The sequence below is a fragment of the Strix aluco genome, chromosome 4, assembly GCF_031877795.1.
Source record: "Strix aluco isolate bStrAlu1 chromosome 4, bStrAlu1.hap1, whole genome shotgun sequence".
NCBI classification, from domain to species: Eukaryota; Metazoa; Chordata; class Aves; order Strigiformes; family Strigidae; genus Strix; species Strix aluco.
In genome coordinates, this window is record NC_133934.1 from 13,448,895 (window position 1) to 13,469,583 (window position 20,689).

At 39.1% G+C, this 20,689-nt stretch overlaps 2 protein-coding genes across 2 annotated transcripts in view; both read right to left on the reverse strand.

Moving 5' to 3' along the window:
- Window positions 1-1,710: 1,710 nt before the first annotated feature.
- Window positions 1,711-10,899, reverse strand: LOC141922218 (uncharacterized). Its single transcript, XM_074821355.1, has 5 exons — window positions 10,772-10,899; window positions 8,664-8,993; window positions 7,120-7,233; window positions 5,878-6,011; window positions 1,711-3,001 (listed from the first exon to the last, which is right to left on the reverse strand). Exons 1-5 carry the CDS (start codon window positions 10,821-10,823, stop codon window positions 2,822-2,824), a joined length of 810 nt encoding a protein of 269 aa, XP_074677456.1. The 5' UTR covers window positions 10,824-10,899; the 3' UTR covers window positions 1,711-2,821.
- A 9,192-nt stretch (window positions 10,900-20,091) lies between these two features.
- MAN2B2 (mannosidase alpha class 2B member 2) overlaps window positions 20,092-20,689 on the reverse strand; it is a 32,319-nt gene continuing 31,721 nt past the window's right edge. The window contains exon 19 of the mRNA XM_074822061.1: window positions 20,092-20,327. Coding sequence (XP_074678162.1) covers window positions 20,233-20,327 — 95 coding nt within the window. The 3' untranslated portion in view covers window positions 20,092-20,232. The remainder of the gene's footprint in view (window positions 20,328-20,689) is intronic.

Genomic DNA, 20,689 nt, shown 5'->3' on the forward strand with positions numbered 1-20,689 from the left:
ACATTGGTTGGGGCACCTCATCATCCTGCCTGCTGCTGAAGATCCTAGATGTAATGGAGCCAGGAATACCTGCTCTGTACTCTTCTTCCACAGATACTATGAGAAGAAAGAACCCAACCCAGGGCTCAAAAAAAAGTGTGGTTCAAGTCAGACTGAAAGAATCTGTACCCAGTTGCTAAGACTAGCTGCCTAAGTGTTAGGTAGATTAATTAAGCTGTAACTCCTTGGATCATTGTGCAATGGAGCAGGGAGAGAGTTCAGGGCCATAGTCTGAAGTTGGCTGTACTGGCTCTACAAAACAGGGCTGTGAACATGACAGAAACAGAGAGGGAGCCTCATTTTTAGGACTATGACTAAGCCAAGTACATCGATGAGACATTAAAAGCACAGCAGAACACATACAGGGCTTTAGAAAACATTGTGCAAGTCTCTCTTTTAAATTAGCGTGTTTTAGTGTGTGCTTAACACAGGACTTTGAACATCAAATTAAACTGAAATGGAACCATCACTTTGCAGCAGCCTGTTCAAGAGGGAATAACCACCAAAACTGGCTAGAAGTAAAGGCCCAGGATTCTCTTCAAGTTCTGTTATTAGGCAGATGGTCTTCATGATATACTGAACACTTAAACAGTTAAAACCGAGATCATACTGGACACTAGAATGTGTGCTGAGGTTAATTACAAAGGTCTTTTTTGTTTTAAAGCTATCAAAATAACCATGAAGAAGAAAAAGCAGAAGTCTGCCTGCCCTGGAAAATCCTCATAGGGTTTCTTGTTTCCCGAGTGGTAGAGAAGCAGAGATGATATACAAGATGCATAGGTGTCAAACTCTTGTTGACTGAGTAGGACAATCAGTGGGAGCTGTGAAAATATTCTGCTGGCTCATAGCCACTGTCAGCCATAGATGAAAATAGGTCATGATAAATTGAGTGTAGTCTTCAACTGCCAGATGTTGGAAATTACCATGTTAGCATACAAAATATGACCAGCTGTTAATATGGCAGCATTCTTTGCTGGTAGGAACCACATTTAATCACAAATGTATTGATAGTGTTTTAATGAACATATGATTTGGAGACTATTAAACTGTGACTTGGTGGCAATCTCTTCATTTAGTGGTTTTCCTTTAACAGTTTCCTGAATACTCTACATCTCCTCATTGTGCTTAAATAGAGAAGTAACCAGTAATACATGGAAAGACCAAAATTTACTGTACTCACAGCACTGGTGCATAACTGAGAGCTTCCTTGATGAGAGACCTGAGCAGAAGGTCATTACCCTTTTTACTGACTATGACTTTCTTGTACAGGGAACAAAGTTAGAGGGTTTGCGGAAATCCAGTCTCATTTGTTATCCTCAAAGGAATATGGCACATGACAATGTTTCCATGCAGTATAGGAAACAAATCTGTAATAATTATTTTCAGAACAAAAACTATCAAGATTTTAAAGTGACTGAACTTCAAAAGGAAGAAAAGAAATTCAATTTATACATAAATATAATGAGATGTACTATAGCAAATAGCTTCTCTCGTACAGGGTATGCTCACAGTGCAGTGATTACAGTGGATTTCAGACAGCAGTATATTCACTGCAGAAGGGCACTCAGGGCAGGTTACAGAACAGCCCAGTGCTGAGCTACAGTAATTGGAGAGGTAGCTTTGCAAACTGTAGTCACTACAGCATAGACAGAGTCAGAGCATAAGCCATGCTGTATGGCCTCAAAGATTTTATTACAGAATATTGAGTAACAAGACAGTCACACATTTAGACTATGCAAATTGTTTTCAAGGGCTCTGGGAAAGCTAGTCTGTGTCTGCTGCACTGCCCAAGTACAAGCTGTAACAAATCTCTTGAGCAGTGAAGTTGTTTCTTGCTGCAAGATGATCTAAGCTTCAGCTAAACTCTGAAAAAACATTAACAGAAGATGAAATAACCCTGGTACATAAATACATTCACATTTTGGCTATCTGCTCTGAGTATGCAGCAGTCCTTGGATGACTGCTGTTAGCTTTGCTGTCAATACTCTTCACCTCTGTTCAGATCTTTGAAGACAGGTTTTACTTTCATTTTCAGTTTTGATTTTCCTTCAGTGATTTTTTTTGAAAGTTTTAGAGCTGGCAAAAGTGCAACAAGTGTTAACACTCCCATCTCCTCCAAGCATCCATCCTCCACTAGTTAGACAATTATACATAATAATAATAATACATATAGCTTCATTTAAACCTAGTATTTCATTGTGCATAGGAGACTACCTTCTCTGGAAGACTTTTGATAGTGTGTGAATGAATTAACACTAACAGTCACTTTCTAAAGCAGTATAATCCTTTCTGGCATACCACTGTGGCTATGATGCGGTCAGCATTGATAATAGTTTCAAAGATCAAGACTCCATTCTATGTGTAGTACTATTTGGTAGACAGTAGTCTATTTGGTCAAATGATTACCACCATGTGCATTTTCTCTCTACCTTCTGCTATTTATACATGGGCTGCCTGAAGAAAGGCCTTTGCTGGAGAACATTGTTCAGTCTGGAAGATTTTTCGAAGTATGATAATACATCCTTTATTATTTCTGGACATGGAGGGAAGAGTTGAAGACAGTCTTCTAAAATGACATGCCTTTCAAATTCAGACTCCTTACAGTGTTTTGTTAGTGACCAAACATTCACAGATTGCTTGAAACAAATATTTTTTCTTGTATATTTTCTGACTGACATACTACTGACAGGAAATTCATGTAATCCATCCTTCAGCAGCAAATTAACATATTGTTTTCAGTTTCATAGTTATTTAGACATATATTATTTATGACATCATCCTTTTAGTTCTGAATGTCAAAGTAGGTGGTGGATCCTTGTCTCGTTCTAGACGTTTCAGCTGCCCTAGTTTGTGGGATTTGCTCATCTGCTGCATTGGATACAACAGTCGCAGTGGATTTGTCATCTTTTCCTCTTGATTCATTGCAAAAAGAATCAAGTGATTCATAAAGTGTAGACACAACCTTAAAAAGCAAAGAAAATGCCAGTCAAAAAAACTTTTACCCATAAAATCTATTTAAAATGAACTTTTACCCAAGACACAACATCTAGCACAGCCCGAGGGAAGAGAGAAATATGGGCCATGGCATTATAATTTCAGAGGGAAGGAGTGTCTCAGTGCTACCATTGAAAGGCGAAGTCTTCCTATGTTTGGATTTAATTCTCTTAGTTAATTAGGCACCAGGCGCAAAGTACTAATTTAGAATACCAAAGATGTCAAGTTCCAGTATAAATCAGGTTCTATGAAATCTGAAATGGCAAAGCTTTTTTATCCCCTTAATCATTTAACATCAATATTTCCAAAAAGCTTTATCACACTGTTCCTTCTAGATGGATGCTCTTTTGATGCAGTAAACTAGCAAACTGCTGCAGTATTCAGATGTTATTCTGGACTGTGCACATGTAGGATTTGGGATCTTCAGGTAAGTCCTTTAGCAAAACCTGAGAGCTAAAGATCTCCCTGAAATGTGCACAAAGACCTGTGCTCACAGATATATCAAATCAAATTCTCAAGCTGACATGACATTAAAAATATGAAAAGGTGGAAGTCATGAAGTGGTAGCTCTTTGTCTTCACATTTATACTTTACTATGGCGGTTTACTATTTTTGTTTTAATGAAGGATGTTCAGAACAGAGAGAGGTACCTGCTGGCTGGGTGTCAAACAGAAGGCATGGTAGGTATGGCCAACTAATCTGGATGATGCTTTTATGCATTTTTGCACAACCAGAGCCCCTTGGGATTGCGCTTTTTTTGTGGTTCCATGAGCCGAAAGTTTGCATTTAATGCTACAGCAGTGCTTAGATTTGGGCTGGAACCTGCAGAACTTAGCAATGAAAAAATCATCAACTGCTCCAAGAACTCCCTCAAGGGCCAAATTCCCCTGCAGCTAGCAGAACTGTCTGGTAAACACTCCATGGGCATCTCAACTCAGGAAATATGAGATGAATCTCCAGAAAGACATAGAGAGAACTGCTATATAGTAAAAGCACAGCTACAGCGGCCAGCTTTGCCATGAGGATGTTCACTCTCAGGTTAAACTAACTGAGATACTTGGAGCTATGTGTTGTCACCAGACCTAATTCCTCAGTGTTGTTATGACATACAAATCAGGTGAGAATAAAATCCATACCTTGATTCAAGTTTTGTGATACAAGATTGCCTTTGCAACCCCAAGAATTGGAAAAAAAATGACTTAAATTGGAAACTGTAAATAGCCTTGCAGAGGTGTACAAAACCTTCACCTTTGCTGTTCTAGAAATGGTGCCCAAACATACCCAGAATGCACAGCAAATTTCCAAGCTTAAAAAAAAGTGTAAGCAACATAAAAAAACTAGTGTGAACTTCTTAGAGACTTACTTTTTCACAACAGAAAAAAAAATTTTAACTAAACTGATCATGTTCTGTAACACAATTGAAAGGCAATGCATGCAGCTCCAGAGACACCATAATATTTGCTCATCACTACTGGCTTAATTTGTTTGAAATATAGCGTCCATGCACGTTGTATATACTGGTTTTACTAATCTACTGGATCTCTTGAATGATTTATAAGATCCAATTATGCTTTAACACTTAAAATGATACAACTATGAAATCACTCTTTCTGCCTTCATTAAAATAGTAAAAATGTCTGTTACATGAAAGAAAACACTGGACATATATCATGACATGTCACTGTGGCTAACAGCTGGTAAATTATAAGGCAGCAACAAACGACCTTTTATAATTGTTTTCACACATCCTCTGGATGAGTCCTGTGGTCCATACAAACCCTGAGCAGTTAACAGCTACTAATGAACTCTTCACTCTGCACCACCTGTGATGCTTGCTTTCTCATTCTCAACCTTGTTTTCTTATGTCTTCATTAAATACTAACAAGCAGAAGAGTTATCCATTTATAACTAGTAATTGGAATATTTTATTACTATAACCAAAACATCTCATGCATTGTTTTTTTAAAATTTTCTACTATATCTCCTGTAAAAGCAAGTCTCTTAGCTTCAGTGGGAATCTACATATTACAGAGAATGAATTTTCCCAGCTATACATGTTGTGTTTTTAGAATGATGACCATTGCACAATAAAAGATAGATACGGTTTTACTACCTACATCCTGATATTCTCTCTTACCATGATTTCAGTACCAGTATGACCAAATCAAGATTGAAGCCAGGTTCTCTAACAGAATTCAGGAATCTGTAAGATCAATAACTGTATTTGTGACTATGGGTTTTGGCATTTTACATCACCTCTGTGTGGCTTGCCCAAGCCTGTCCAGCTGACTGTAATGACAGTTGCACCTGCCTCTGCAAGAGTTAAATTAGAGCTTCCTTTCCATGCTAATTTTATGTTTTAATGTAATTAAAAGATTAATAACTTCCTGGGAAAAGGAGCTTGCCTGAAATCTGCTACCTGCTCTCAGCAAGTGTTGCCCTATGAGTTGAAGATGGTCCAAGCCCCTTGAGCTTGATATGCAATTATACGTAAGGGGACTTTATTGCCATTTTTTACTTCTTCTACACTTCTTTCACTCAGGCTCTATACTGATATTCTCCACTTTTCGCTGCCCTCTCCTCCACTCAATTTTAGAGTGTCCTTAAATATAACAACAGAATCCAATACTTTCCTACTACATAAATATCTTTTTTCTCATTTCCAAGTGTTGCCTCTTGCAAGAAAACTTTTTTTATTTTCTTTGCTTTAAACCTTTTTCATATGTGGCAAGATGCCATCCTAGGAACAGCAGCTTGTTTTGTGCTTTCTGTTCAGCACACTCCCTAGTGCCCCATTTTGAAAGTCCTTCTCTCATAGGAAGAGCCTTTTTATAAACCACTTACCCATCCAGCAGAATTACATGATGAGTTTTCCTCAGCTGCTTCATTGGTAGATTCATTTGTCCCATGAAGTTCTGCAACCTCAAGCATCTGCTCCTCCTGATGCCTTTCAGCGAGCACAGGAAGTTGTGCAGAACCTGAGCAAAAACCAAGGTACAGTCACTGCTTGCTCACTGTCCATTTCCAGAGTCACAGTGGTACCCTACGTGAGCTCTATGAAGCTCTGAAATGAAGAGTGCAGAGTCCTTGTGTAGCTAGGTTTGATGACAGGCGCTAGAGCAGTATTCAGCTTGCAGATGAGATGAACTATCTTCACGTTTCCGAACAGCCCTCATGCGATGGAGAGCCGGTCAATAGAGTTTGTGCCATGAAAGCTGGTTGAGAGAACTGATCAGCTCACCCTTAAGTAAACACCTACGATGGATCATATCATGCAGTTGCCTGTGTCGACTCCAGTGACCGAAATAGAAGCTTAGGGACTTCACTTGTCTAAATCTCCTCCCCCTGCTTTTTTAATCTGCAAGTTGAATTGCATCTCAAGTCATAGCACCTATATCCCCAACAGTTCACAAGCTGAGTAAGCCTCACGTTCCAACCATAATACTCATTCTACAGTTACTTAGGAGGGTGCCTTAGGTTATATGTCACTGCTCTGTACCCACTGCCCGCAGGTGTCCTACATTTATGCTTGTTCTGTACCCTTGCCATTCACTGTTCTTTTTTCTTGTGACTTTTTCCATCCTTCATTTCAGGATTTTTGCAAAAACCAAAAACTAATACTTAGTTAAAAAATTCACAGCTTGAAAAACATAGCTCAGAACAAAGTCCCCAAGGCCGGGTCTCTCGGATGTCACTTCCAGGTGTCACTACCAGGAGTAAGACTATGATGCAGAGCTAAGTTCTGGCTCCTCACTTTTTCAGTCTGCTAAGAAATTATCAGAATTGATATCCTTCAATATGCTAGCCAGGCCAAGATCTTCAGCCTAAGTGATCATTCTTCTTCAAAAGGTAAATAATGGAGGCAAATAGCTGTAAGAACACTCACTTGAACTATAAGCTGTGCCTCTGATCCCTCCTCTCAGCTTGAGGTCCAGCTTGAGGTGCCCCTAGCAGATCAGGACCAGGTGAGCAAGCGTTATACACTGAAATTCCTCTTAGTGATGTCTCTTAAGTGCACCTGTCTGGCCATCTCAGAACAAACACCTAACTTAGAGAGTATGTGTTAATGGAAATATTGTCACTCACCAGCAAGTTTTGAGTGCTGTTTCTTTTTGTAGCAAAGATACAAGCTTCCCACTACCACTAAGAAAGGAATGACGGTCCATATTGCCAAGTCTCTTTTTTTCAATGAGTGAGTTTCTGCAATTATATATTTTAAATAAAGTTATGTACTATTCAAAGATACAATAGAAGAACAACACTATAGAAAAAAAAAATTAATTAAAATTAAAAATAACTTCAGGAGTGAATCTGTCCATCCCCCCAACCAGGTGCAAGGTCATCTATAGTTTACCATTTCTGAGGGATGCATGCCTGATGAACAGTAACATCAATCCTTCCTATAGCTCCTGAAGTTTGACAGTTTCCCCCCCCCCGGTGTCTAATCTGAGTCCTTTCTGCTTGTACTTTAAGGTTATTACTACTTGACCAAGTAAGAGATCAATCACTCAACTCATTGTAGAAGCTCAGATTATTTTAACTAACAGTGTTTTACATTCATTTTTCCCATTTTGAACAGTACTTCATTCATTCTCTGCCACTGATGTTTTCTAAATCTTTGATAATTTTTGTGCTTCCCTTCAGACTACCTGTTAGCCAATAGTGTAAAATAGTGTCCGAAACTTGACTGTGCTGGATGAATGTAAAGGTTACTTCCCATGAGTTCTCCAGTTGATGTACGAGAGATATTTGGTAATGTTAAAAGTCTAGTCAGAGCTAGTCCTCTAGTCTTTCTCTACAGTTTAGAGGTAGAAAGAGAGAGGCAGAGATCATCATCAAGTAGTGATGCAGTGTCTTGAGACAGTCGTGTAACAAGTGAAGTAAATTATTTTCTATGTATGTCGCATTCTATTCATAATTTAAGGTGAAACATACCTCACTGCTATTGCTGAAAAATTTAATTGTGTTTGAATACTCATAGTATTAATGTTTTTCAATGCTTAATTCAGAATTAGGACCTTAATTTGCTCTCCTGTAAAGTTTACCCTATGACTATAACAAAATAAGGAGACACAGCCTACACAAAATATTCTGTCACAACAACTTTATGGACACAAATCCTTATAAATATAGAGCCCATACTGCTCTATCTTCCATATTGATTTATCTCCTGCTTTTTATTAAGAACTTGTAATAAAAAGATAAAATGATTAGTAAAGGGTACATATTACAGAACAGAATAACCATGTGATTGTTTCAGCTGCTCCTTACCACAAGGCAGATTAATTCACATCCAGCCTACCAAATCCCTTCTGAGAAGGAATTGTGTTTGGGTCTCTTGTGAAACACACAGCTGATGCACAGCTTTTTTGTAAACCTTAACTAATAATCCCTATTAGCAAACCCTTATAGAAGAAAACAAACACTACACTGGGGGTATTAAGGCAGAGATCTTAAGTCAACTGTCATTAAGAGCCATTCAGGTTCTCTCTGTGTTTGTCTCATTCATCCTGACATCCACAGCATTGAGGGAGGGATGTGGGGGAGGGAGGAAATGTATAAAATAGTTCAAACTGAAGAATCTTTATGGTGACAAGTTGAACAGCATGCATATCTTGGTGCTAGCTTACCTTTCTCTTCAACAGTCACTGTTGTCCCATTTCCACATATTTTCTTACAGAAAGGTATTTCAATAATTATCTCACAGTAGTAAAATCCAGTGTCATTTACATTGGCAGATTTTATCACTAGCACATCCTTGCTTTCACAGGTGATGTTTGATACATAAAAAAGTTTTGATGATATAGTTTTGGTGATGTTCTCTTTATTAACAAGATACCAGCTTATTCTATACCTCTCAATAGATTTTTCCCAAATACAGGCAATTTCAGTGTAGTCTCCAGTTGATAGATGTATTTTCTCCGGTGTTTGGATGACTGTTAAATTGTTGGAACTTGTACCTAGTGGAGAAATACACACAGATTTAGAAGTTAAAGCAGCAAAGAGATGTCATTACAGCTGTAATGTCTACAATCACAATATTTAAAATCATACTGTAAAATCAGTATGATTACTTCTAATCTGGTGTGCTAAAGCCCTCCATCATTGTTGGTGTGCAATAAATGAAGATCTTCTGTGTGCTCGCTGATATGCTTATTTTTTATTTTCAGTAAAAAGCTTTTTATAATAGAGATAGAGTCTGAAGCATATTAAACAATTTAAAGATAAAGAATGACCAAAAGGAGTCATCCAGAATGATTCATTAGTGAATAGTGAAAGACTCATCAAGATGAAAAAAAAATCCGCTACGACGTTTGTTCACTGTGGTGGAGTTCTTGTCCTGTACTGCTTCTAATTAGTGACAAATGCACAGCATTTCTGAGATGGGTTCTTTAATTTTGTTTAAACTTCTTTCATTAAGTTTTTGCTGACAAGTAGTTTATAGCATCAATTTCATCTCCTTAGTTTAATAAGTATACAATATGCCACACAGATCAGAGTTGTCTCATCAGGTCTGTTGCCTGGCTTTTAGCTAAGGCTGACTCGGATAGTATTAAAGGAAACTGAACCTTTTACTCTTTTCCTGCTTTGAATCTCTTTATCACTTACTGTCCACATGCTAAGTGATCTACATGAGATACCGTGCAACACTGTTCAAAATATTTTATTCTGAAGGGCAACAGCTATGTGGATATCACATAACTTTTTCTTTATTCTAATGACATTGACGTTCATCACAAAAGTGCTAATCCTATAAAAGCCATTCCCATGACTGCTGAGACCATTAGTTTCATATGTTGCATAAAGAGTTATAATTTCCTTTTTTCTAGAATTTACACTATTAAAGAACTACTTATAATGAGAGTAAACTGCATGACTTACTTTCAAATTTTATCCTGTTTGTAACTCAGGCACATTTCACACCAACATGTAAGTAATGGGATTATTTTGCCCCTGTCTGGTCCTAAAATGGCATCTGATAAGTTTTATGAGAATTATGCAAATAAACTTTTTTCCTTTGTCCTTAGAAAAAGACACATATTCATCATACTGAAAGGAGTTAGGTGATTTTTTCCACAATGCAGCACTTGACAACTTGCAGAGAACAATATGAACAGTATAGGGGTAATATAAACAGCAGAAAAAATAAGGGAAAGAATTGATGTAGTGTGTAAATGACAATTTAGAAGCTGTTCAAATGTCAAAGAACTGATCACTAATCGATCACTGATCACTGAAAAATCTTTTTGCCCTTGCTTAATTTCTTAATCGCTCCCTCTCCTTTGTTCCATTTTTAAATTTATACTGAACACCTTCAGTATTATCCAGTGGAATTTGTATTGAATAAGAAACATGAAACCTTATCTGCTTTGTATTTCCGTGGCTACACGATCTAGAACAAAACCTCCTTAGCATTTTAAAATTCTACATTCAGTGTTTGTCACAATAAATATTCAAGTCTGAAGGTCTAAGAAAAATGGTGCTTTCATTAACGTAACATCATCTCGCGTGTCAAAGTATACAATTTGTTCCTCTAAACTTTTTCTACAACAATCTGTTTGTGAAGAGGCTTTTTGATTCCCCATTCATTTTAATTTATGAAAATACAGTTAACATTCTCCTTGTCTCACACTGAATTCTGTTTGAGGTGGATATACTGCAAGAAGTTTTTTAAATCCAGCTCAAGAATTACAGGTGACTAACTATAAACAAAACAAAGAAAATAAATGGCACTTACCTAAAAAGCCAAAACACATTGTTAAAAGAAGTGCCAGTGAAAATACGATCATCACGCAGAATTATTAGCACTTGCATCAAGGTGTCTTTGCTGAAGATCAGCGAAACAACAAATGAAAGCATGTCAGGTTTATAGGTTAACTTCCTCTTCCCTCATGTGGTGAAGATGATAGAAACCTACATGCAACCCAAATTTTCCCTACACTCTTTGAAACTGCCATCATAGATATGCCTGTTTTAGAGCCCAGCCATCCTGTCTGAAATCAGAACATTTCTTCTTTAAATTTTAAATTGTGTCCCAGCTGGTTACCTTTCAACACTAGATTAGCCTCTCTTCTGATATGACACAAAGGACTGCTTATCTGTACTGAAAGTCGTCTCATGTGAATGTTTGCCATTGCAAATTCTGAAATCTTTCCTTTAAAGGCATTTTATGAAAATGAGACTTTAGCTACTGTGTACATGCTTGTCAGCAGCCTCTTCCAGCCAACCTGATGAATCTTATCCAAAGCCAAAGAGATTATGATTGTACATAGATTATACTGATGCCAAGTATTATTCCTGTCTTTCTTTATCACTAATTTCATTATCTTGATGAAATCTTGCCTAAATTTTTCCCTTCTGTGAGAAGTATTTTCCTACTTTTTCCTTAGCAGTAGCATAGCTCCATTGGCAGAAGCAATGGAGGAAGGCTGAGTTTGGAGATCACACTTGCAATAGCCCCAGCATTCCACACACCAGTGGGAAACATTCTAGGACACTACCCCATGTATGCAATGTGTCTCACCATTACTTCTACGAGTGAAGTTGCATTAATGCAATACCAGTGCCACATATATTAACTAATATGCTTGTTTAGAGAAGATTATAAGTAGGGGTTATAAGTAGGGGTTAAATAAAATGATCTACAGTTACGTCATCAAGGACAATGTTGAAAGTAATTTGTCTTCAATTATTTTAAAAAATTCTACAACTATAGATAACTGTATGCTGTTTAATGTTCTCCAGTACTGATATTTGGCTCCAACCCAGAATCACTTACATTGCCTGACCAAAGAAGTGGAAGACAAAACATTGCTTCCATTTTCTCAATTTATCATCTTATTGCCTGGACAGATGTTTCAAATGCAAAGGTACTAGGCCTGATGAAATTGTTCCACAAACATGTTCAGTTGGATAACATCAAAACTGCAATGACAGAACTTAAAAAGAATTTTAAAAAATCAGATAGAACATGCTGAGAACATGAATCAGTTAAATTAAGAACTTGATAAGAACCTGCCAACCACAAAACTTCTTAGAACTAACATCAGGTTTTAGCAGTACTGAGCAGGCATCCAGAACAGCTGAACTGCAATTTGTAAGGAAGACAGCCACATTTAAAGCCTAAAGCATCCTGCCCATTTGTCAGCAACAAAAGCATGATGCATCAGCTCACCTGCTTCTCAGTGTCAACTTTACAGAAGCAGTTTCCAGTGTCGTTTAGATTGCCAAGTAAAATTAAAAATAAGACAATAGCAAATATAAATGTCACAAAGTGCTATAGGCTATCCCCATTTCTGATGGTACCTAGCTGACTTAGTTATCACCTTTAAGAGTTAGTGAGGACATGACAAATACCTTTAAATTCAAGTGAAAGAAAGGATATATTAAAGCAAACAATTTATACTTAAGGATATTATTTAATTATATTAAATAATTCTGTTAGCATTGACATTCATGCTGTCTTTGGTACTACTGATCAAAGATGTAGAATAAATGAAGTATGCGTGTGTAAATTCAAGAGAAAAACTAGTTTCTCTTATATTTAAATATCTACATTTGTGCATTTAGTGTTGAGTTATGCAGTTAGCAGCTCCAGCATGCAAAATATCTTGTCTAGAAAGTAGGTGAAGTTTTTTTGAGTAGTGCTGACAGCATCTTATATTTACTCTGAAAGATACTTTGGTTGTAATCCAAAGCACCTACTGTCAGAGATTAAATGAGCTAGTACACAGAAAAAGGGATTGGGAAAAAGTGTGGGTTTAGCCCTGGTTACTTCATTGTACCGTTTTACAACACAACCCCACAAACTCTCATCACAGTGCTACTTGAGTGGGTGACAATTTCTTAAGCCAGTTTTGCTGTCAGGATAAGCACATCGTGCAAAACGACTATGTGGGTCAGGAAAGCGTCTACAACATAAAGATCCTTTTAAGTTTTGTTTTCTTTCTCCAACTTGATCTTAGTTAACCTTGGAAACTGCATCGATGAATTTGGATTCTGTAAATGTGTAACTTTACTTATCTGTGCGCTGGAGATGATTGCAGAGCAGCTGCTCAGCGCAGAGGTACTCTGTTCTTGGAGGCAGTGATAGTTATAGGCATCTTCTGGATGCTTTGCGCAAACCTGCCTTCCCAAAACTTTTCTCTGTGGTGTTCAAAGAACGCCAGTGGAGCCATACTGAAAAATACATTTGAAACTTTTAAACAAAGAGAATGTCTACGTGCTCCCTCCTCCTTCCTGTATGTCAGGCTTGCTTGAGAGCTTCTAACACAAGTATTAATGAGACAGCAGCATTTTTGAGGTGTTACTGTCAGCTGTCAAAGTTTATTAATCTACAGCAGCATTGAGGAGACTATGTGTGAAACCCAAGTGAGTTTGTAATTATGCTGCATTGGAATAAGAAGATGGAGCAAAAACTCTTTACATTTTTTTGTTAAGGAAATTTAATCTGAAATTTTCATAGTTGAAATAAAATTCTGAAGTACTAAGTCAAAGACATGTTATCAGATTCTTTTTAAAAACAAGATTTAATTCACATTTGCCTTTTCAAGATCTTCTTCAAATCATAACAAAGACTTCAGGAAGTTGCAGATGTGCCAAAAGAAAGTTCTGGTGAAAATGGAAATTTGACTTCTGTTGTGCCTAACTCATGAATCTTCCCCTCTTCCAACTCAAACACAAGGTGGAAAGCACACTATCACTTGGGATTTTTATCCAACACCTAACTTCAGTGTAACAGACCTCATAATTTCTCATGACAGTCAGTGGCATTCTATGTGTTCTGTATGATACATACATGTCATTAATTTTGTCCAGCCACAACACAAAAAACCCCACCAAAACCTTAATTTGCTATTGACTGTAAGACTCTTCTTGGCACACTTATTTATTAGCACAGGAAAAACACACCTAATTTATTTTCAACTGTGAATAATAAATTATGTCTCAGTTGGAAAAACAGCTCCACAGCACAAATGGACTGACAAAAGAAATATCGAATTGTGGATACCACAATTACTTTAAAAATTATTTTTAAGAGTGCAAGTGATTCTTTTACCTGCTCTAGTAAATAAAGAAGTAACTGAACTGCAGAAATGTCCTTTCAAAATAGCAGCTATGTAATTTTTACACAATAGAAAAAAAATGGTTAGGGTACTGGCATCAATACATTCATCAGCAGGACTTTCTCAAACAAGATAAATGCCATCATGAAAGGGCAACCATTTTCTTTAGCTTTTAGGTTTGCACCTGGTTTAATGTAAAATAAAGGTTATGAATTAACTTTTCCTAGAAAGCAAAAAAACTAACAAAAAATTTATTTTTCTTGTGAGTCCAAAGAACTAATATGTACATTTCAGCAATGTGGATGTAACTAGGAGTATTTGAGATAGAACAGGGCAATGGGAAGGAAAGCGGAGTATAACAAACCCAACCATGTGTTTGCCAAGTAGGGGGAAAATCTGGCATCTTCAGTGGTTGGAAATATTTTCCTCTCTACTTTGCAACTGAGGCTCACGTTTTTGCTATCCAAGCCATATCAGATGCTGAGCAATGCTAGAGCCTAGAGCCAACAAAGAAAACATGACAAAGTGGCCTTGGGCACTGACAAAGGAAATGGTAAAACAGGGTGTACTGAGAGCCGCTCTTTGTCTCTGGACACAAACAGGACTCCACCAGCTCTCAAGGACATTCATGCCTCTAGTCCTCAAAATTACATACAATGATGGAACAAATATAATTTGGCTTTCCAGGCAAGATCTCCCACAAGACCCAGAACAGCAGCATCTTGGAGGGTCTGCAGCCAGAAGCTGTGGACAAAATAAGCTGTTATCAGAAGATTCTGCATTTCAGACTTCTTCTATCAGTTTCACCCTGACTGCTTGTCACTTCAAAGAACCACAGAATCACAGAATCATCTAGGTTGGAAAGGACCTTGAAGATCATCTAGTCCAACCATTAACCTAGCACTGACAGTTCCCAACTACACCATATCCCTCAGCGCTATGTCAACCCACCTCTTGAACACCTCCAGGGATGGGGACTCCACCACCTCCCTGGGCAGCCCATTCCAATGCCTAACAACCCGTTCTGTAAAGAAATGCTTCCTAATATCCAGTCTAAACCTTCCCTGGTGCAACTTGAGGCCATTCCCTCTTGTCCTATCACTTGTTACTTGGTTAAAGAGACTCATCCCCAGCTCTCTGCAACCTCCTTTCAGGTAGCTGTAGAGGGCGATGAGGTCTCCCCTCAGCCTCCTCTTCTCCAGACTAAACAACCCCAGTTCCCTCAGCCGCTCCTCATACGACATGTGCTCCAGACCCTTCACCAGCTTCGTTGCCCTTCTCTGGACACGCTCGAGTCATTCAATGTCCTTTTTGTAGTGAGGGGCCCAAAACTGAACACAGGAATCGAGGTGCGGCCTCACCAGTGCCAAGTACAGGGGTAAGATCCCTTCCCTGTCCCTGCTGGCCACGCTATTTCTGATACAAGCCAGGATGCCATTGGCCTTCTTGGCCACCTGGGCACACTGCTGGCTCATGTTCAGCCGGCTGTCAATCAACACCCCCAGGTCCCTCTCTGACTGGCAGCTCTCCAGCCACTCCTCCCCAAGCCTGTAGCGCTGCTGGGGGTTGTTGTGGCCCAAGTGCAGCACCCGGCATTTGGCCTTATTGAAACTCCTACAGTTGGCCTTAGCCCATCGCTCCAGCCTGTCCAGGTCTCTCTGCAGAGCCTCCCTACCCTCGAGCAGATCAACACTCCCACCCAACTTGGTGTCATCTGCAAACTTACTGAGGGTGCACTCGATCCCCTCGTCCAGATCATCAATAAAGATGTTAAACAGGAGTGGCCCCAAAACCGAGCCCTGGGGGACACCACTCGTGACCGGCCGCCAACTGGATTTAACTCCATTCACCACAACTCTCTGGGCCCAGCCATCCAGCCAGTTTTTTACCCAGCAAAGTGTGCGCTCATCCAAGCCTCGAGCAGCCAGTTTCGCCAGGAGAATGCTGTGGGAAACGGTGTCAAAGGCCTTACTGAAGTCAAGGTAAACAACATCCACAGCCTTTCCCTCATCCAATAAGCTGGTTGCCCTGTCGTAGAAGGAGATCAGGTTTGTCAAGCAGGACCTGCCTTTCATAAACCCATGCTGACTAGGCCTGATCATCTGGTTGTCCCCCATGTGTTGTATGATGGTACTCAGGATGAGCTGCTCCATCAGCTTCCCGGGCACCGACGCCAAGCTGACAGGCCTGTAATTTCCCGGATCATCCTTCCGACCCTTCTTATAGATGGGCGTCACATTGGCCAATTTCCAATCTGTTGGGACCTCCCCGGTCAGCCAGGACTGCTGGTAAATGATGGAAAGCGGCTTGGCGAGCACCCCAGCCAGCTCCTTCAGCACCCTCGGGTGTATCCCATCCCATCCCATAGACTTGTGTGTGTCTATGTGATGCAGTAGGTCACTGACTGTCTCCTCCTGGACTGTGGGGGCGTCATTCTCCCAGTCTCTGTCCTCTGGCTGAGGAGGCTGGATTCCCTCAGTACAACTAGTCTTGTTATTAAAGACTGAGGCAAAGAAGGCATTAAGGACCTCAGCCTTTTCCTCGTCACTTGTTACCATGTTTTGTCGTTTGTCTAGCAGGGGATGGAGGCTCTCCCTGGTCTTTCTTTTGCTACCCACATACTTACAGAAACATTTCTTGTTGTCCTTGATTGCTGAAGCCAGACTAATTTCCAGCTGGGCTTTAGACCTCCTGATTTCCGCCCTGCATAGCCTCACAGCATCTTTGTAATCACTGTGAGTGGCTAGCCCCTTCTTCCAAAAGCTGTAAACTCTCCTTTTCTCCCTGAGTTCCAGCCAAAGCTCCCTGTTTAGCCAGGGTGGTCTTTTCTGTCGCCGGCTTCTCTTACAGCACATGGGGACCACCTGCTCCTGAGCCATTAATACTTCCTTCTTAAAGAGTGTCTAACCTTCCTGGACCCCTATACCCTTCAGGATCATCTCCCAAGGGATCTTTCAAGCAGGTGCCCAAACAAGACAAAGTCAGCCCTTTGGAAGTCCAGGATGTCAGTTCTGCTTCCCCTTCTCCTGGCCTCTCTAAGAATAGAGAACTCTATTATTTCATGATCGCTGTGCCCTAGTCGGCCTCCGACCGCCACATCATCCACTAGTCCTTCTCTGTTCACAAAGACGAGATCCAGCAGGGCACCTTCTCTGGTCGGTTCACTCACCAGCTGCATCAGGAAGTTATCTGCCACACATTCCAGGAATATCCGTGACTGGTCCTGCTCTGCTGTGTTGTATTTCCAGCAGATGTCTGGGAAGTTAAAGTCTCCCACAAGAATAAGGGCAAGCAATCGTGAGATTTCTCCTAAATGCCTATAGAATATTTCATCCACCTCTCTGTCCTGGGTGGGTGGCCTATAGTAGACTCCTACTACAACATCTGCCCTTCCCCAGCACCCAAGTGCTCTACTACCTCCTCCTAGCTCTTCCACTCTAACTGCTACTTCCTTAACTCCAACCAAAATTAAAAACAAAGCTTATTTACACACAAATATGCTGCATGCATGCACAACTTTTCCCTCTGCTTATAATATTACATCCACCCTCTTTTCTTTTGTGTGTCCCATCTGATGTATTAAGTACAGAGTGGCCTGATTTCTATCAAGTCTTGATGTAGCACCGCAATATTTCTCCTATCTTGACACATCTGAGGGAAGAAAAAGGATGATTGCTAAATGGGACATTTGAATGCCTGCAGGTTTCCATTTGTTTGGGCTGAGATTTCTCAGGAAAAAGAACATATAAAATATGCAACAACATCTTCTAGCAGGAATGCCATGCTTTTTACAGACCACAGTCTTGGATGCCTCCAGTGCAATACAAGATTTGACTCTGACAAATTATTCCCTCATGACCAACTGCACTGAAATAACTCCAGATAAAATATTCTGTGGTTTGTTTTTTTTTTTTTTTTTATGTTGAAAACAGAAATTCTCCACAAATTGAAGTAGAACATCCCCCACCCCCACCCCCCCCACCCCCCAATATATATGCTATTAATGAGGTATTCCTGTTTATAGTATTCTGTGTACAGAAGATTTTTGTAGGATTTGTTCTAACAAAGCCTACTAGAAATATATCAACCTGACATCTGGGAAAGCAGTGCCCAGAGTTAGCAGCTGTAGGATCCTTTACTACTTGGCCAGGATTGACCATGCAATTGCCCACTGAAGATACAGTTCAATCTTTATAATCTACCAGCATGACTTGCTGTTAACTAGCACGTGTATTAGTGAATACCACTTCAGTCACAAAAATATGAATTGTAATTATACCACTGTGTAATCTACACAGTATACCCATTATACTACATAGCATAACCACACAGGGAATGAGAAAGATGTACAAGCAAGGAAAATGACTTAGCTGAACACATTTAATTTCCCAAACACATACACAAAAGAAAACAAAAAATAGTTGTCATCATGCTTTACTGCATCCTAGTTACAGTGCTATATACTTCCCCTTTGGGCTTAATGTTGCAGGAAAATGGCTTTAACCGTAGCAGAGCAGACTAGATTAGCATATCAGTAAATATTTACAGCCAAGTATAAAAAATAACCAACAGAAAATATGAAACAACCTTCTTCATCCAATAACTGAATGTGGCAGCTTCTGCAGTGATTTTAGTGAGATGCAATCAGTTAGCATACACAGGCTGTCTAAATGGAAAAACTGACCACCAGCGCAGCTCTTCCAGCATAACTATTTCTCAATAGCTATTCTGGGAGAGTCCTTCTCACCGTTTCCTTTGTTCTTGAACAGTGTCTCCACATGGAAGAAATTATTGAACAGCCGAAGTAAATTAGAACAACTACCACAGCAAAATGTCATTTTTACATAATTCTAGAACTAGAATTATTAATTGACTGAAAAGTCACCTATTTTCCTCTTTTAAATCTATGTATTTCCTCTTTCACTTTTACATTTCCTGGTCAGAAATACAGTTTTGTAGAGTGTTGCACCAAGCATAATTCATCATTACCATTGCAGTGAAGTGACTGACTTGATTCTCATCTCAGCTATTTTTATGGTGAATAAGTAAATAAGTAGAGATGCCCATAGCATGTGAACAGAATCAGATTTTACAGTTCTACATTGTTTAGAGCTAACAAGAAAAATAGAGAAATGCAACTTTTCTTTTGGACATAAATACATACCAGCTATTAGGAAAGCTAGCTGCTGTCCAAGTTTCCTTTTGCTGTTGCTGAATCAGATTTTCTTAGAATTTGCACTGACTGCAGTTTAACCCCTCAACACAGTCCTCCATAATTAACTTCAACGTGATGCTAATGAAACATTTCTTGTTACCACTGTGCACATTCTTTGGGCCTGAGAAGTACGAAAGTTCATGATATCAAAGAATGGTGTTCCTGCTTCAGGTTACGTGATGAGTTAGTTACTGGTCATGTGGCAGTACAACTTCTGTTGACAGACTAGCTCCAGTTTACCCAGAACACAAGACTGAACATCCAGGACCATGATACTATGAAGCAAAGCCAATCAGTTCTGAACCTTAAGAGACACAATTTAAAATAACTTAGTGCAAAGGAATACAAACCGTACATTCAATTTCAGTTTACAGCAAAGCGGAAACTTTGCAGTTGTTGCCCAAAAGTCAAAGTAGCTGAAACATGAGAGGCATTCCTCTTTGCATGTGGAAACAGAACATAATTTGGCAAATCACTATATTCTGTGATTTGGAAGTCATCTCCGCTAACAATAAAAGCCTTAAGAGAAGACTCTTAAGATCACCACTAATTAGAAAGACAAGTCAAGACTGTAGGACTAAATATGACTTTGTCAGTGCTCCACAGTGAAGCATCATAGAAGCAATCACTTTAAAATGACCCACAGCAAGCACAAAAATGTTCAATATGCTTGCACTGCAACACCAAGGTAATTTTTTGAATTGAACATGTTTCAGAAAAAAAAAAAAGAGTTGTAAATAATTAACCAACAAAAATACCTACAACTCAGGCCAACAGTTTAATTAAATTTAGAGTTTATTCCAAAATGAGTATTTCTTTCATTAACAACAGTAGAATGTTTTTCAAGATCATCACTCATATCTTTAAACAAAAATTGGAAGCTATTACACATTCACTCCTGAAATAGAATGCCAGACTTTATTGACCTTGAAAGTATAGAAAGAAAGTCCTTATTTCTTTTGGGTGAACAGTTACTATACAGTATTCTGAGGTCTCTGTGCTGTTGGAAAATCCTGTAAAAACACAAAAACATTGGTAATTTAATAAAGAAGCAGCTTTACTCAAATGCACATATTATTCTATCTCAACAGTTTTAACTCATCCCTTCCTTAAAAGCTGGTGTTTGAGCAGATTCTCCTCCTTAAAGCTGTAAGTAGTGTGGAGCCTAAGATGCACCCATTCATAATATTAAAATATACAACAATTCATCTATTTTTCACACACCTTCTCACACAGAAAATGTGAAACAACTCCCCAGTCATGCACCTTTTCTTCATCATGAATAAACAGCAAGCAAGTACCTAGCTGCAGGTCAAGTAGAGCTCTAAATTCTCACCTAGCTCAGCCCAAAACCTCTGCAAGCTTTTTACAAGGC

What these genes read in the sequence shown, in the direction of transcription:
- LOC141922218 (XM_074821355.1), bottom strand. Translation starts at nt 10,823, where the DNA reads ATGATCGTATTTTCACTGGCACTTCTTTTAACAATGTGTTTTGGCTTT. An exon ending in AATGTGTTTTGGCTTTTTAG is followed by an intron (nt 8,994 to 10,771) that starts GTAAGTGCCATT and finishes TTTCTCCACTAG; the next exon opens with GTACAAGTTCCAACAATTTA. An exon ending in AGTGACTGTTGAAGAGAAAG is followed by an intron (nt 7,234 to 8,663) that starts GTAAGCTAGCAC and finishes ATATAATTGCAG; the next exon opens with AAACTCACTCATTGAAAAAA.